General features: G+C 51.1%; 1 protein-coding gene across 2 annotated transcripts in view; it reads right to left on the reverse strand.

Annotated features, from left to right (window-relative positions):
* Positions 1–17,540, reverse strand: part of BSN (bassoon presynaptic cytomatrix protein) — a 94,664-nt gene that overhangs the window by 36,049 nt on the left and 41,075 nt on the right. The window contains exon 2 of one of the 2 annotated variants that reach the window (XM_053219352.1): positions 3,981–4,377. In XM_053219352.1, coding sequence (XP_053075327.1) covers positions 3,981–4,377 — 397 coding nt within the window. Of the gene's footprint in view, positions 1–3,980; positions 4,390–17,540 lie in introns of both variants that reach the window. The other variant, XM_027038723.2, reaches the window with a different exon arrangement.

A 17,540-nucleotide genomic window follows, 5' to 3' on the forward strand; every position in this document is an offset into this window, starting at 1 on the left:
CTCCACACCGCCCACCATGGGTAAGTGCCTGAGCCCTTACTTAGCCCATGGGTAAGTGCTGATGGAGCAGGTTAGGGGGGAGGCCAGTGCACAGTGGATTAAACATCCTTGGGTTGGTCTCGGCAAAGTCTAGACCTTAGGACAGGCAAAGAAAGACCATGATCATTCTTCTGTAGTTTTTCAGAGGGGCTTCTGAGCAATTCCGACTAGGGCAAGGGAGATGGGAGGCAGATGAGCTCAGATGAGCTGTCTGAACCTGGAAGGCTAGAGATGGGGTAGCAGCTCTATGGCTCCCCACTGGGGCAGACGGTGGGCCTCCCAGGGGCAGCCTGCGCTGCACTGTAGCTGGTGCTCTGGGACGCTTCTGCCAATCAGATCTGGAAGCACAGGCATGCAGCCAGCCCTGCGTCTGCACCAGCACGTGCTCTTGTGACGCTCTTCCCCGGGTGAGGCCAGACGCACATCTGGAGGAAGTCCAGGCCAGGACGTGCTGCTGATGGCCCCTGGCCATCACTCGTATTCTCTAGCAGCTCACTCCCACCCCCACTGCCCACCCAAACCTCACCTCCCAGATTCCACCCAGCAGGCTCACAACCATGCCTTGTCTCCCATCCCCCCTATCAGAATAGAGCCTGATTTGTGCAACAAGGGCCTCCCTCCTGCAGGAGAAAGGGGTGGCAGGCCTGAACATTAAGTCATTGAAGAGTAGAGAGGTGGGCTAATAGGCCTGAGCTGGCATGAGGCATCAGCAAAGCCACCGAGGCTGGTCCCTGGCCCTCTGCCTCTCCTTTAGAGAAATCAGACATTTGGGAAGTTAAGGTACTTTTCTCAGGACCCACATCCAGGGAGAGAAGAGAACAATCTTCCTGTCTTTTCCCTATCACTGGTACTGAATGGGCTTACATCCTAATGCCTCTGGCCTCCTGATCAGTGCTCCTCCTCACAGGGACGGTCTCTTGTGGGTGGTGAGAGATGTTCAGACCCCACAAGGAAACCCCCAGTCTTTTGCCACAATTTCAAACAGGGTAAATTATTCACCTGCCCTGAGCTCCAGGACCACAAAACTCCAGAAAGAAATGGCCTCACCACAAAGAGTGGCTGAGATGGCCTTGTTTGTTCTGAACTCTCCTCAAGAAGAGGAGGAAGAGTGGACTGTGGACAGGGAAAATGGTGCTGAGAGTCCCTGAGGGAAAACTGGAGACCTAGCCACTGATTCTGGATCCCCAGGTCTATTGCTCCAAAATGACCCTGAATAAGCCAAGACTTCCCAAGACTTCGTCTCCTTGTCTATAAACAGAGAGTGCCCTGAGCTCCTTCCCTGACTTCCATGCAGCCTCAATGTTGACATGCCCTGATGAGCTTCGGTGAGCTTCAAGGCAGAATGTGGGACCCAGGCCTCCTCAGCCCCGCCACCGCAGCATCACTGCACTAAGCAGTTTCAGACACACAGCCCCACCCTGCAGACAAGGTCCCCAGTATGCCCCCCAGTGGCCAGTGTCTGCAGTGCATCTGGTGCTGGAACCAGCACCACCTCTTCTTGCACCGTAGCAGGGCCCCTGCTGAGAAGAGAGTCTTGGACCTGGGTGTCCTGGGAAAGGTCGCTTTGCCTGAACGCCCTGCCACCTAGACACACCCTACTTCAGAACCAGCCCCTGACCCTGCCCAGCATCTCAGGCCAGGCAGGAGCCCAGCCCACAGACACCAGGGTAATCCCAGAAACGGCCTTCTTGGCTGGCAAAACATCAAGTTAGGAGGTGTGTCAGGACAGGTATGGTGTGACCAGGGCGGATCAGCAGGTGCGTGAACAAAACCTGCAAACTGGGTTTCTCTTTCTGTGCAAAAGGACCAGGAAGGTGAATCTGCTTTTAGCAGAGTGACAATGGACAACCGCTCTGACTCGAGAATTACGTTCTGCCAGCCTCTCAGGAAAATGTGCTGAGGGCTCTTTCTCCTTGACTGGAACACCACTGAAAGCCAGCTCTGGAGAAGAAAAGGTTCTGCTTGGAGACCCTGTCAGAAAAGGGCATCCACCAGGTTCCGAGAACCTGGAGAATGGACTAGGTCAGCATCTCCCAAACTGATGCCATGGAACAGCGGCCCCTAATGTTCTGAGAAAGCAAGTCTGGGAAAGGCTGCTGGCTACAGCTCTGTCTTGGAGCTCCATGGTGCCGTTCAGGGTGCTGAAGGCCTGAGAAGCCTCCCAGCAAAGAACCAATGCATTTGTCTGGCTCAGATTTGCTTGAAGCACCTGGCTGAGAGGACTGCTCTTCACCAAACACTGTGAATCTGCAGTTAAGTCTGAGGCCCCTTCCTTCCTGGCCCTGAGCCTCGGCTTCTTCCCGGCACAACGAGGCAGATGGACTGAGTGTGGCCAAGGTCCTCCCACTCTGCTGTTTTTCCTGGCACATTAAAGGCTGGCTCCCTTCCCACGTCACCCAAGGTCCTGGGCTTGGGGGAGCCTGTTGTGTGGCAAGGGCTGGGTGCCCACCAGGAAACCAGTGCCCCATATGTGGCTCTCCCTTGACCTCTGCCCTTCAGGTCCTATAGCTCAAATGAGCATCTCAGGGAGGCTAAAACCCAGAGGGGCAACACCACAAAGGGGCCACCGCAGCGTCTCACCCCTGCCTGTCAAACCTTACTCCTGGGGGGCCAGGGCTTCTGGCTTCTGGTTTGTGCTGGCACAAACACACAGGTGAGTTTCTTTGGTGTGGATCACACTGTTCTAAGTACTGAAGAGCAAACACTTACCTAACTGATCAGCTCAGGGATGGGCCTGTTTCTAATCACAGATGTAATAATCACGAGTGTGCACGCCTCCTCAAGGAAGCCCCCACACTCCAGGAGCAACTCCAAACGTACTGAGTCATCTCCCCACAACGGCAGCTCCTTCCTTGGAATCTCACACTTACCTCTCGCAAACCACACATCCCACACCCACAGCACCTCATGTCACAAATAGACCCCGACCTGTGAACAATTATTCTCACTCATCTCCCCCACCCACGAGGTCCAAATGGCTCCTGCTGCTGATAATCCCAGAGGCGGCCATGCCTGTGCCTATAGCCCGGCCATGCTCCATCCTGCCCAAGGGCAGAGCCCTGGAGGAGGAACTAGAGACTTCTATGGGTTACCCCAGAGGAGAGGGAGGAAGCTGGCAAGCCCACTCAGTTCATTTCAGAGGCATGGCCCCAGTTCCACTAGTACACTGGGGCACCCAGCCTCCAGGTCCCCAAAAAGAGCCTTCAGGGTTTTGGCTGAGCATCCCACAGCAACTCAAAGCATCCTGAACAAAGCCAGGATGGGGCTGTGGACCCGGGGCACAAAGGAGGCCAATCTCATGGAAATGGCCCTTCAGTAACTGCTCAGTGAGTATAGGACACCATCACCCATTGTGAATGCTTGGCTCCCAGCCTGGGTCTCTACCCTGAGGTTGTTTCTCTGGGGATGGCTAGCTTTTCTGTCATCTCAGGCCCAGCTAACTGGAATGAAAGTCCAGAGGAGAAGCTTCCCAGAGCCCAACTGGAAGGCTGTTTCCTGCCTCTCCTAAAACCTTGCTTCCCTCACCAGCATCCCCCTCCAGTGCCCACTGTCAGGGAAAGAGGCTGGCCTGGAGCCAGGGAAATCTGCCTCCCCTCCAGCCTGTGGCTATTTATAGCCCTCTCCAAATGAGTATCCATTGAGAAAAGTTGCCCAGAAGCCTGTCTTTGGCCCTCTCTAAGGCCATTTTTCTGGGTCAAACTCACACCAGCTACAAAAGCATCTTCTACTCTGGGACTCTGCCCAAGCTTTCAGGAGGTGCAGGAATCCCTCAGGAGGTCTGCGGCCAGGCCTGTTCTCTGCTACCACATCTTGAGCCAGGAAGACACAAATGCTGGTGGCTCAGGGAAACAACCAGGAAAAGAGAGTTGGTTAAAGAGGGGAAGGGAACCGAGGGAGGCATGGGAAGGTAGGTGGGGGAAGCCGGCGCAGAAAGTGGTTACCTGGGTGAGGTGAGGGTTGGGGTTGAACCCACACTGGTTGCAGACCTTGTTGTGACACTGGGTGCAGGTGTTGAAGTTTGGCTGGCTGGGGGTCGACGTGAGGTCCGAGGTCTTACATATGGGACACAGCGTGCTGCTGGGAAGGGGGGCGATCTGGGGGACGGAGTAGGGTGATGTGGGGGTGCTGCCTCTGTCCGGTGACACAGAGGGCGACCGCCCTGATCTCTGCGTCCTGCTGTCTACCTGCAGTGTCCTGCGCGGGCCATCAGCCTCCTGGCCTGCTGGGCCCTGTGCCCTCGTCTCCCGGGGGCTCTCGCGGCCGGGAGCAGTAGCAGAAGCCTGCTTCGGGGTTGGGGAAGCTGCTCTCTGGCTACCCGGGGGCTCCTTGGGGTCCAGTCTCCTGGAAACGCTGAAATGACATTGAAAATCACTATGTTAGAGACACTTCTCAGAGAAGCAGCCTGCAGGGGGCTCTATCAAGCTCGGTGACCCTGCCGAGCCCCATTCCGCTCTCCTCTTCCTGCCCAGTGGCATCATCACAGCTATCATTTGCTGAGTGCTGATTGTGTCCCGTGCTGAGCGCTGACAAGCGTCTCCCATTTGAACCCTGAGCACCAGGTCATGTGGTAGAATCTTGAGTTCCCCTCCTACATCCTGATGAAGTACAGATTCAGATTCAGCAAGTCTAGTGTGAGGTTTGCATTTTTAAGAATCTCTAAGGTGATACCTATACTGTGGTCTGCAGACCACACTTTAAGAACCAAGGCTCTAAACCTATATGTTAGAAACACCTGGAGTTATTTTTAAATTTCTGATTCTCAGATTATACCCCAGACAAATTACATCAGAATCTGTGGGGGCAGGGGCACCTGAGGTGCTGGGTTGAGCATCCAATTTCGGCTCAGGTCATGATCTCGCAGTTTGTGGGTTCGAGCCCTGCATCAGCTCTGTGCTGACAGCTCAGAGCCTGGAGCCTTCTTTGGATTCTGTGTCTCCCTCTCGTTCTGCCTCTCCCCCACTCACACTTTGTCTTTCTCTGTCTCTCAAAAATAAAAGATAAATAAAAAAGAATCTGTGGGGGCAGGACCCTGGTATTAGTATTTTTCCCTCCCCAGGTGATCCCAACATACAGCACAAGTTCAGAGCTATTGCTCTGGCAGGTCTGTTCTGGTTTGTTCCCTTCAAAGGCTGACCCCAGACAGTTGGAGATGGGTGGGGGAGGCATCCCAATGCCTACCTAGTTAATGCCATCTCCAGCAGTGACAAAGGAACCTACTTTCTGGCAGCTCACCAGCAGGCCTGATGCTAGACCAAGTCCATCGAGATGGGTGAAGTGTTACTCTTCCGCTAGTACCAGGCTGGGTGGGGTTGCGGTCCTAGGATCCAGCCCTTGAGGAACCACTGAGGAGAAATCCAATGTACCTGACCCCCATCTCCATTCTGACCTGGCGCAGCTGCAGGGAAGCCCGCAGAATTGAGTAGTTCAGTAAGGTAGAAAGTTAAGCTAAACTCAATTTCCTTATTTTCCTTTTCCCCATTTTCCTTTTCCAATTTGAAAGAAGATGAGCACAAAAAGCCAAAGGCAATGTTTTATATGGCTTCCCTGAAATTCTATCCTTGTTCCAGTGTGTATTCATCTGGGTGGATACTGGCACCCAGGAGACAGGACAGACTGGCTGAGCGCCACTGTGGAGGCTGGACCACAGCTGCCTGCAGGGAGGCCACCCTGGCGCCATCTGCCCTAGTGCCCTGTGTCCTCCTAGGGTCTGACTGACTGACAGGAGGGGATTCTGAGTTTGCTGCCCCTAGATGAAAGCCATCTGCTTGCAAAAAAGATTCAGGGGCCAACTGGTAGGATGTCTTAAAACAAGCCATTTCAGACGGGGGGGGAGGGGGGCAGGGGGCGAGGAGCCCACCTTGGGGAGGCCTCCTCCAAGACTGTCTGCAATTCTTCCTCCCTTCTGAGGAACAGTGGGGGGAGAGCCACACCTTCGGTCTAATAAAGACTCTTCCAGAAAAAAGAAACACTATTACATGTCTATCAAACATTTCTTTCATCAACCAACAACAGCATATACCTACCCATCCATCCCATCTCACGGACCTGCCACTTTCGTCTTCAATAGGATCTCCAGAACCTGAGAGTCTAGCCCCCCTGGGCCATCTTGCCACCAGCTGTGAGGCCCAGTATTTGTGGCCACAGCATCTCTGGGCCACACTTGGAACCTAGGCTCCACGGCCTTCCAGCAGACTAATTTCTAGGCATGGTAAAGAAAGATTCCCACTTGGTTAATTTATAATTTCATTTTTTACTTGAATGATTTGGGGCTGGAATTTAAAAGCAGCACCTGACTGTATGTTAACTATACTGGAATTAAAATTAAAAGGAAAAAAAAAAAAAAGGAGCCCCTGAAAGCTGATCAGAAGCTACTGAGAGCCCTTTATACCATGTGGAGGGAGGGGCTGCAGTCCCTTTCCCAGGCTGTGTAAGGTCTGAAGTTTTTTTTCTGAGGAATGTAGCCATCTCTACTGTCTGTGAGTTGCCTGGTCTGTGACAGGCAATCTTCTGTGTACACAGTTGCATTTTAATTCAATGTTGTATCACCATGTAGTCTTTCTGGGGACAAAATTTGTGTGACAGAGATCCAGATTCAAGTTAACTTTCAGCTCAGCCAGAGTGACAATGACTAAGCAAACAATGCCTTCTGTGGCCCAGCAAATTCTGTCCTGCAAGGGCTCCCTGCACCTGGGCCTGATGCGTGTGCACGCACCAACACGGTGGCTGTAGGAGACACCTGGCGATCAAGCTGCTTGTCCGCGATCCCTTCTCTTTTCCATCCTCCTGGATGATTCCTCACCCCTTCTCCATGATCTTCAAGTCTCCAGTATGTCTCTCCCTCTCTTAACTGTCACTGACAACCTGCATGCCATCTCACCAAGAAAGTGGGAGCTACTAGAGGAGAATTTGCACATCCACAGCCGCTCGACGTCTGTCCCCCAATATTTGCCAGTCTCTTGTTCCCAAAGCCCACTTCTTACCTTCACAAACCACCTCCTCTCCTTCATCAACCATTTCCCCTCTCTATTGGATGATTTCAATAACCATGCAAACATGCTTCTCCCATCCGCAAAATTAATTAATTAATTAATTAAATAACTTTGACCCACTTTCCCCTTTAGCTACTGCCCCATTTCTCTGCTCCTCCCCTCCCTTCCTCTCAACCCAGTCCAACCTGGCTTTTGCACACCCTTCTACAGAAACCGCTATGGTCATAGTCACCAACGGCCTCCACATTATCAATCCAACAATCCCTTCTCAATCTCTCATCTCACTTCAGCAGCACCATAGGATACTGCTGAGTGCTCCCTCCTTCCTGAGATAAGTTTTCCACTTGCCTTCTGGAACACCTCCTTCTCCCAGGTTTCCTCCTCCCTCCTGGCCACACCTGTTTAAACTCTCTCCCATTCCCAGAACCCTGCTCCTTACACTGGAGGAACCTGGTCTTCTCTGAGTACACACGATCCTGGGTCTCAAAGCCCACCCAGACTCAAGGCTTGAAATCCCACTTCCCAGTGACAACTACCAAATATGTGTCTCTGGCCCAGTCCTCTTCCCTGAACCTGTCACTGGTCTAACTGCAGACTCTGCATCTTGACTGAGATGTCATATGCATAGGCATCCTAAACCTGAAGTGTCCAAGCTGAGCTCTTATCTTCCCCTATATGTGCGTTTCCCAGCCTCCCATTGGCGCCATCTCTGACCCCTTCTTCTGCATCCACGTCAATCATCAGTAAATCTTGTTGGCTTCAGAGTCTGGCCACTCCCACTGCCTCCTCTCTCCCCACCGTCCCCTCTTTTTTTCAGTTCTGCACAAGCCAGGCTGCTTTCACTCACCCCTCTGTGGTCTTCTCTGCATGGCAGCCAGGATACTCCTCTACACACATAAATTAGCCACTTCCCTCCTCTGTCTAAACCCTCCAACACTTCTTTTCCCTCCCAGAAGAAAATCCAAAGGCTTTACAATGGCCCCTGCAAGCCCACGAGATACAGCCCCTTTCCCCCTGGCCCCATCCCCTACTATTCTCTCCCTCCCTCCTTCTACTTCCCTTAGGCCAGGCCACTCTCCTCTGGGCATCCACATCTGCAGGCATTTGCACTCCCTCAAGTCTTTGCGCTGGTGGCATCCTTTCAGGGACACTCTCCCTGATCTATTTAAAATGAAGCTTCTGGGACACCTGGCTAGTTGGAAGAGCATGTGACTTTTGCTCTCTGGGCATGAGTTCGAGCCCCACGTTGGGTGTACAGATTGCTAACAAATAAATAAATAAACTTAAAAAAAATAAAACGTAGCTTCTGTCTCTCCTGCCTCTTTGTTCTCCATGGCATTGAGTACCTTCCAACTCATCATATGTATTGCTTTTGTGTATCCTCTGTGATCCCCGCATTAGACCGTCAGCTCTGTGGGCAGGGCCTCTGTGTGCTACCTCCATAGCTGCATCCCAGAGCCCAGCACAGTGCCTAGCACACACTGGACACACAACTGGTGTTTCCAGAATAGATTGGCTGTAGGCACATCATGACTCAGAAAAGCAAATGTGGCCCAAAAGTGTGTTAGAGCTGAGGAAACAAGGCATGGCACGTGACTAGCATGGCACTCGGCCCTTCCCTGGATCTGAGCTCATGCTGGAGAGAGCTGCAGATATGATAGTGGAGTCCTCTCTGGTTATTGGTTGCACCCCCGGTCCCACCATACAGAATACTCTGCTCACCATGGTGGTGGTGATGCCAACTGAGCCTTACTGTGAGCCCCACTGTGTGCCAGGCACCTATCACATATTAACTCCTTTATGCCTCATAGCAAATCCACAGGACAGGACCCATTTTGCCCATTTTACAGACAAGGAAACTGCTACACATAGGAGTTATATAACTTGCAAAGCCATCATGACTTTTATCAAGGCCTGCAGTCCCTGTCCTTAACCACTGTCACACATTGTCACTCTCGGGAGCGCAGTGAGGCTGTGGACAGGTAGGCAGCACTGCACTTTGGGCTCTTTGGATTATTTTTTTCTCTTCTGAAGAGCTGGTTAAGTGGAAGCTCCCTAGGAGAAGGTCTCTGACGTTTTGCTCCCCACTGCAGCCCAGTCCTCCCACCACTCTTGGTACTGAGCAAGCCCTCAATAAACATATGCAAAGTAAATGGAAAGATGTGTAAGTGGTTCAGCGAGCTCACAGGGTGGGACTGACCTCAGGCAGCAACACGATTCAGTTGGGACCACTTCACATGGAGTTTGCCCAGCAACGCTGAGAGATTCACAGAGAAAACTAACATTCATTCATTCATTCATTCAGGCATGTAGTCATTCACAAACACCTGCTGACCCCTGGAATAGTTCCAGGCCCCGTGATAGGTACTGACGGTATGAACAAACTATGTCTCTGACAATGGAAGGTGGGTCTACAGGTGTTCATTGTATTGTATTGTATCCTTTACATCTTATACATATTTTATAAGTACTCTTACATTCTTTAGAAATACCTATTCAATATTTAATTGAAATACATTTTTAAAAAAGTGAATCAGACAGGGATCCAGTCCTCTGGGAGCCTACAGTCTAGAGGGGAGACGGATGTGCAAACAAATCACCGCACGACATGCCTCCACACGGTCCAGGGAAGGGACAGAAGTCTGATGAGGCTTCTCCTTGAGGTGAAAGGGCAAGGTAGGCAGAGGTGAGAGCACATGAAAAGGCTCAGAGACATGACAGAGCATGCTCAGGCTGGGTGGCTGTGGGGGGCAGGCACGGCAGGTTTAAGCCAGTGCTATCCCCTGCACCTAGAACAGCTCCCAGCAATCCTGTGGTCTGAACTTCCTGAACTATGGGCAAGCTTAGAGCTAAAAAGGGAAAGGCCAGGGGAATAATAGGGCCTCTAAGGTTTTCAAACAAGAGAGTGCTCTGGCTGTGTGTCAAGGAGACAGTAGAGGCAGGGAAACTGAAAAATCGGCAATAGCCCAAGAGACAGTCCATGGGGTGAGAGGGAGGGAAGTTTCAGCAGAGGTATTCTGGCTTGAGGTCTGAGGAGGAATGGTCCTTTTGACTGAGACTGGGGGTCCAGGAACAGAAGCCAGTCAGTGAGCAGAGAATGGGGAATAAAATGGCAAAATCATGAAGTTGGATCTGGTTTTGTTGAGGTGGGGAGGTAGGTACAAGAGGTATCAGGAGATGGGTCGGGGCTTGGATTCAATTCAGAAAAGTCTAGATATTTCTATTGGGGAGAGTTAAGGGTTCGATTCACAGGCAAGCCTCAGAGATCACACGGGAGCAGTGGTCTAGGAAAGATTTGTGGGGAGCACCAACGTTTATGGGAGCAGAAGAGATGCCAGAAACGGAGAAGTCAGAGAAAGAACAAAAAGACACAACCTCCTCCCAGGGTTTGAGAAGCTCCCAGAGGAGGAGCATTCAACAACCTGCTGTGAAGAATCTCTGTGCCTGAAGGCTGCAACACTGGAGAAGCCACAGAAGAAAAGTCTATACCAATGAGGGCCGCACCCTGTGACTGCCCAGGCCCTCTCCCACCCAGACCGACCTGAGAAGGGCTGGCTCCCCATCCTGTTCAACACAGGACCCACCCGTCTCTTGCAGGAGATGCAGGAGCTCCATCTGTGACACATCCCTGGATGCAAGTCTCATAGAGACCAGGATGGCTGGGGTAGCCCTGGGCCTCTTCAGGCGGCCCTCCTTAATAAAGGTCTCCACTGGGTAGAGAAGGGAGAGAGGAAGGAAAGGGGGAGGGAAACGTCCACAGGTAGGACACAGCTCAGCCCCACAGAAGACCTGGTTTCATGGATCTGGACCATCAGCAGTGAGGCTCCATGAGGCCAATGGTCCTCCCAAAAGCCCCAGGGACCGCTCTTGCTTGGTGAGGGTTGCGATAAGCACAGGTGAGCAAGGAGGGAAGAAGGACACTGCCATAAAGCAGAGGAGACACAGGAGGACAAGTAGGTGAGAAGGAGGGAGAGAGCAGAGATATGAAGGAGTGGCTGGAAGCCAAGCAGGGAAGACTAAAAATGGCTTATCCAGGGATACATATTTTTAAAAGATAGCCAAGAAAGGTAGAGGGGGTAAAAATAGCTGGATTTCTACCAGCTTTCCTCCCTTTCAGCACTAAAGGCTATTGACTGATCAGAAACAAGTCTTGAAGCTGTTTAGCAGGGCTGGAAGGACCACCCCCCTGGCCACATGGGTGCTGTTGGGGAGGGGCACAGAGCCAATTCAGTTGGCATCCCCCTCGGCACTCCTCAGTACCCCAGTAGCCTCCTGTCCCATACCATGACCACCACTGGGAGAAATGATCCAGACTGTGCTGGTCAGACCTGGGCTCGCCGCTGTCAGATATCCCAGGAAAGGCATGAAGCCAACAAGCTCCACTGACCAAAGATGCCCCAGCCACCAGGTACATCCGTAAGGTCAGGGCTAACAGGGAGAGATGTGGCTGCCCAGGTCCACAGTGGGGAGGAGCCTAGAGCCACTGCGGCAGCTGTGCTCAGAGAGGACCTGCTCAGGCTGAAGCAGACTAACAGAAGGAGAAGCAGGGAGGCAGGGAGACAGTGCGGGCTCCAGAGGGAAAACCAGGCTGGGTTCCACATGGCAGCATTCTAGAGCATGCCCCCCACCGCCTCCAGTTGAATATTTAAAAAAGAAATACTTCACACCAATAAATGACTGTCTTTGTTCACCAGGAGGGGATTGAACTTAGGGAAACTGTTTTTCTTGAGTCAGAGCAGCCGGAAGAGGTCCCACAGCTTCAAACAAGGTTTTGATAAATTCATGGCTGACCTTTCTGTAATAGGCAATTATGACTGGGCAGATGCTGTGGGAGGATCCTCTCCTTTCAGGCCCATGCCAGGAAGGGCCACTGGGCCACCCACTGGTACCTGTGGATTCAGGCAGAGAAGCAAGGGTTGCAGAATCTTGGTTTGGGTTTTTCTGTGTATTTTTTTTTTTAAGTAATCTCCACACCCAACGTGGGGCTTGAACTCACAACCCCGACCCAGATCAAGAGTTGTATGCACTGCTGACTGAGCCAGCTAGGCGCCTCAGGGTTGCAGAATCTTGGGAAGCACGATCAGGTCGTGGGTTCTGGAGCAATTCTCTCATGAATGGATGGGAGAACACAGAAAGTTTGACTTTAGAAAAAACAATCCAGTTTCCACACACAAAAAAAGCTTCTTGACCTACCCAGTTTCCAGGCCAGTGGCCTTCTGCCTTTCTGATCATGCATCCCTATCAATAAAGTATGTTTGCATACCCCCAACATATGAATACTTATCCACCGATTACGTACACATATATTACTGATAAAACACACCTCCCCAAATGGAAAAGTTTGAAAGGATGAGATAGGATATAAATGTTTTCACAGCTTTAGTTGGCTGCCTCATCTCCCTCCCCTTCTTGGCACGTGTGCCCCAGTTTGGAGGCTCTGCTGAGGAAATTCTTTTATTTTTAATTTTTTTTTTTTTTTTTTAGAGAGAGAGAGAGAGAGCACAAGTGGGGGAGAGGGGCAGAGGGAGAGAGATAGAATACCAAGCTGGCTCCATGCTCAGCACAGAACCCGACACAGGGCTCGATCCCACGACCCTGGGATCACGACCTGAGACGAAATCAAGACTTGGACACTGAACCGACTGAGCCACCCAGGCGCCCCCCCTGCTAAGGAAATTCTTAATCTCCCAATCTTAAAAGGAGTCTGTTGGTGGTCCAGACCAGATTCTCTCCTGCCCCCAGACCTGCCCCATTGAAGGTGGACTTAGGTCAGTGTCAGGAAGGCCCCTTCCTGACCACCTATCAACCAAAAAGAATTTGCTCTGCTGAGACCAACAGCACAGAGGTGAGGGTCTCCATAACACTCAGCTACAGCACTCAGAGCCTTTCATGGGACAGGAAACCCAGACCACAGGCTCAGAGCCTCTGAGTTGCTCTCTTGAAGCCAGGGGATGCCCTGCTGGCTGGGGAGGGAAGGTACCACCCACAGGGTTCCTGGGTGGTGGTGGTAGGGTGTCATACTACACGCAGAGCTCCCCAAGAGGCCGACATCCTCCCCTCCTAACTTCCAGCCCCTTGAAGCTCCTGCCCCACTATGAAGGTAAGGTTCCAAGACCCAAGAGACCCCAGGGAATTAGCTCCTCTCCTACAAATGAGGACAAAGCACCTTGCCATCCTGGTGACAGCCCCCGCAGCCAGTATATACTTGTGCACTTGGGCATACACGTACTCACACCCCTGAGCAGACAAACCCATGTGAAGATCCCCACCACCTCCACTCATCGTTTCCACTTAGGAACATCTAGCAGTTGGAACTCTTCCTGGGACCAAACAACAAGCTTCAGCTGGTGCCAGGCCAGTCCATCTGGGCCAGCAGAGAACATGTTTAAGGCAGTGAGCTGTGACTGCTTTGCTGATGCTGAGGGAGAGTTTGGGATGATTCGCCAGGTGGGTCAGGATGGCAGAGAGGGTGACGAGAGGGACCAGTAGGAGTGCAAGCTGCTGCCATCCAGCATGGGCCAGGGGAGCTGCCAGCATGAGAGGAGAGACCACCAGCACTGGCAGCAAGGTGGGGGCCGGTCCACAACTGTGAGGAAAGCAGGCCCTGGGGACCCCATTCCCCAGCCCTGGGGCCCACATGTTCTGAGCATCTCTCAGAACAATCCCATTTGGTCTTGGTTCCCTTTAGATCCAGCCCATCTCCAGAATCCAGAACAAGGATGGGAAATAAGGGTAACTTTCCTCTAACCCTGTTAAGTGATAGTGACTGCATAGAGCACTGGGCTTGGGAAAGATCTGTGGGAAAGACTGTTGCCATCACTTAGTAAGGTCTGTCATGAACCTGGGAGTAGGGCCATAGAACTGTCATCCGTGATGTAAAACAAAACCAGACCCTTAGAGCTGCCTAAAGTGACACCCAACATCCTGGAGTGTCTCACTGAGAGCTGGGCCAGGCCCAACTCAGGACAAATCCATCCCCGCAAGAAAGAGACCAGAGAATACATGTGGTGTTTACCTATGACCTTCCCTTCAGCCCCATTTTCACCTCCATCCCATGGCTTTCCCAGAGCCACGGCAGCTGTATGTAGGCATCAGTCAGCTAGGGCAGCGAATGCCAGAAGCTTGGTGTAACTGGGAACGTCTCTTGTACCATGGTGCTTGTGGCAGGGGGCATTGTGTGGCTGATGGCTTGCCTGAGGCACATGGTGGCAGACACCATCCTCCTGCTCTAAGGACTCTATTGAGGGGTTACTAGTCCTTTCATCATACCTTCATCATTCTTAAGGAGTTTCTCTCTAGAAATTTTTGTTCATTCATTCATTTAAAAAGGGCTCATAGGAACCACATTCTCTAGCTCTTCAATATCTAAAAGTATCTTTGTGGTCATTAAACTTGAACAACAGTTTGTCTGGATATAAAATTCTAGGTTTAGGGGCACCTGGATGGCTTAGTCAGTTAAGCGTCTGGCTCTTGATTTTAGCTCAGGTCATGATCTCACAGTCTTGAGATCGAGCCCTGTGTCGGGCTCCACGTTCAGTGTGGAGATTCTCTCTCTCTCTCTGCCCCTCTCCCCCACTTGTGCTCCCTCTAAAATAAAAAAGATTTAAAAAATTTAAAAATTCTAGATTTATGCTTTCTTTCCCTGAAGACTTTGCAGGTCCAGCCCCTCTGCTTTCTGGTATCAACTCTTATTGTGGTGAGTTCTGGGCCAGCCTGATGGGCTAGCTCCCCTTATAGGTATATTAACACTTTCCTCTGCAGTGCAATAGTTTTTCGTTAGTTCAATAAGGAGAATGAACAGGAGATTCTTTTAATTCATCATATTTGACTAGAAGACATTTTACAACCGAAAACAAATACCATTTTTCTCTGGCTTTCCACTGTGCAAGTTCTAACTTTTCTAAAGCATGGGCCCCTTTATAAATCGAATTTAAAACCTTAGATTTAGGGCATGCCTGGCTGGCTCACTCAGTAAAGCATGCATGCAACTCTAAATCTTGGGGTTGTGAGTTCAAATCCCACATTGAGTGTAATACCTAAAAATGAAATCTTTAAAAAATAAAAAAATTAAAATAAAACAAAACCTTAGATTTCATCCCTAAGAAGAAAAAAAGTACACATTCATGAGCATTTTTGTTTGATTTCAGAAGCTCCTAGGAACCAAATTCCTCAATGACTAACCTGGCCTGGGACCAGCAGGCCCAAGCCTATCACACCGGCCTGTCACGCACATGCCCCCAGGACAAGTGCCTGAGGCTTGGGAGCTCTTGACAAGCTAGCAGCAGCTTTCCTGTGTCCATGCCCACAGGCTTTCCAGAGGCACAACTGAACACCTCCTCAGTGCCATTCAAACCCAGCTTTAGATGTGGAGCATCCTGGGCCTCCCTCCCTATACATGTGCCCCCAAGCCCAGTCCCAAGGCCACCCCCCTGCAAGGCACCGTTTACTATCTGTCTTTCAGTTCAGACTGAGCCCTCTATGAGGGCAGGGGTGCCCAGAATCTAATGTGTTTGCCAAAGGACACAGAGGTTCCACAGGCTCTTTTAATCAATTGATGAAAAATAATTTGTAATTGGGCAAGGTTTGTAGGAAATGACCCTGCTAAGGCTTGAAACAAGCAACTTCTTTTAGGTGAATTAATCAGTCATATTTACATCATTCACAGTTTACAAAGATCTGGTTTAGCCAATTATCACAAATTCCAAGAGGAAGAGATCCAAAGGTTGGGTTTTACTACAGTACATAAAGGAGCTGGCTTCTTGAGCTAGAAATCAGTAGGAGGGAAGTGTTACTGTTTTCAGTGCCCTGATGCCTTTTTTCCCACATATTTCACAGACCTGGGTAAGAGCTCATCAACAGGAGACTCCTGACAGAACCAGGGGAGGTGGGGGCCCATGCTGGGAGCTCAAAGGGCCAGAGAAAGGAAGAGGAGACAGGGAGAGGCCAGACCAGAGTCCCCACCCAGAGCTAAGCCCCAGGTCAGCAGCTCCTTGAAGGACTCTCCTCATCACCTCCCAGGCTTTCCCAGGGACCCTACCTGGGACACCAGAAGAAAAAAGGGGACCAACCTTAGGACCCGTCCCTTTGAGCACCATAAAAACTGAGCCCAGGACCCTGACACTTGTCTGGGCAAATCACAGTATACCCCTACACCAAGCCTTACATTATCCACAGCATTTGCACTTCAAGGAACTTCCTGGCTTTTCCAGCCCTCTTCAAGAGTGCCTCCAGGCCAGTCGGACACCCCCATGGACTCCCCTACCTGGCTCAGCTTCCTGAGGGGACACATGGCCACACAGGCAAATTCTTAGTCCTTTCTCCACAGTCTTCTCAAAAGCCTCAGCCCCAGTGCTGGTCCTCTGTTCACATTTACTGACCCTGTCTTCTGGAAGTGCCATGGCTCCCAAATGTGGCCTAGGAGTTCTGATCCAGCCAAAGCCACTGAGGCTCCTGCCCCCCACCCAGCTCCAGGCTTATAGACACCTGCATTAGGACCCTGCATGGGAACAATTTTGAGATGTGAAGTGCCCCAGTTTTCTGGCTCAGGGGGAGTACTCCTAAGGCTAGGAAGCTCTAATCAGGAGTCAGAAGTCATTACATAAAGCTGAGCCAGCTTTTCCCAGCTTCTAGCTCCTGCAAATTCTACTACTACAGCCTTTTACCAAGGGGATAGTGTTGTGCTTATTAGCTCTCTTCCAAAATCTGCTGAAACCAGAAAGTTGAGATAGTTAAGAGAAAACCACAAGTCTTTGCGACTGTGGAGGCCACAGGCCCAACTCTCCCATGCCAATCCCAGTAGGGCAGAAGCCAGAACACTCCACAAATTCCTGCCCAGTCTTCAGACCTACGGCTGAGGACTTAGCACTCAGCCTGCCCTTGGGGGTTGCCAGGACACAGCCTCAGTCCACAAAGATGGCTAAGGGCCTACTTCACACCCAGCCCTGCTCCAAGCACAGGAAGACAAGGGCCAGCAATGCAGTTAGCAAGATATCCCAGCATCTGCATCATTAATACATGAATTGGGTGAACACCTGCTGGGTACGGTGCTCTCTGCTAGACCTGGAAACACCCCAAGGTATGAGGCTTCCCAGAGCTTATTCCTCCAGACTCCTAAGGAAACCCCACCTGGCTGAGACCTCTTGATTCCTCTCTCATGGGAAGCTGGTAGTATCCAAAAACTATGTCTATTGGGTATTTTGGGAGAGAAAGAAATACCAAAGTAATGTCTGCCCACTCCATGTTAAAAAAATCTCCCTGTCCAGAAATCAGAACTGCTATTTTTTTTATTTAAAAATTTATAAACTTTTTTAAATGTTTTTTTAAAATTTATTTTTGAGAAAGAGAGAGCACGAGCAGGAGAAGGACAGAGAGAGAGGGGGACAGAAGATCCAAAACGGGCTCTGGGCTGAAAGCAGCAAGCCCCACGCAGGGCTTAAACTCACGAACTGCAAGATCATGACCTGAGCCAAAATCGGGACGCTCAACAGACTGAGCCACCCAGGCGCCCCTAAA

The sequence above is a fragment of the Acinonyx jubatus genome, chromosome A2 (genome assembly GCF_027475565.1).
Source record: "Acinonyx jubatus isolate Ajub_Pintada_27869175 chromosome A2, VMU_Ajub_asm_v1.0, whole genome shotgun sequence".
NCBI lineage: Eukaryota > Metazoa > Chordata > Mammalia > Carnivora > Felidae > Acinonyx > Acinonyx jubatus.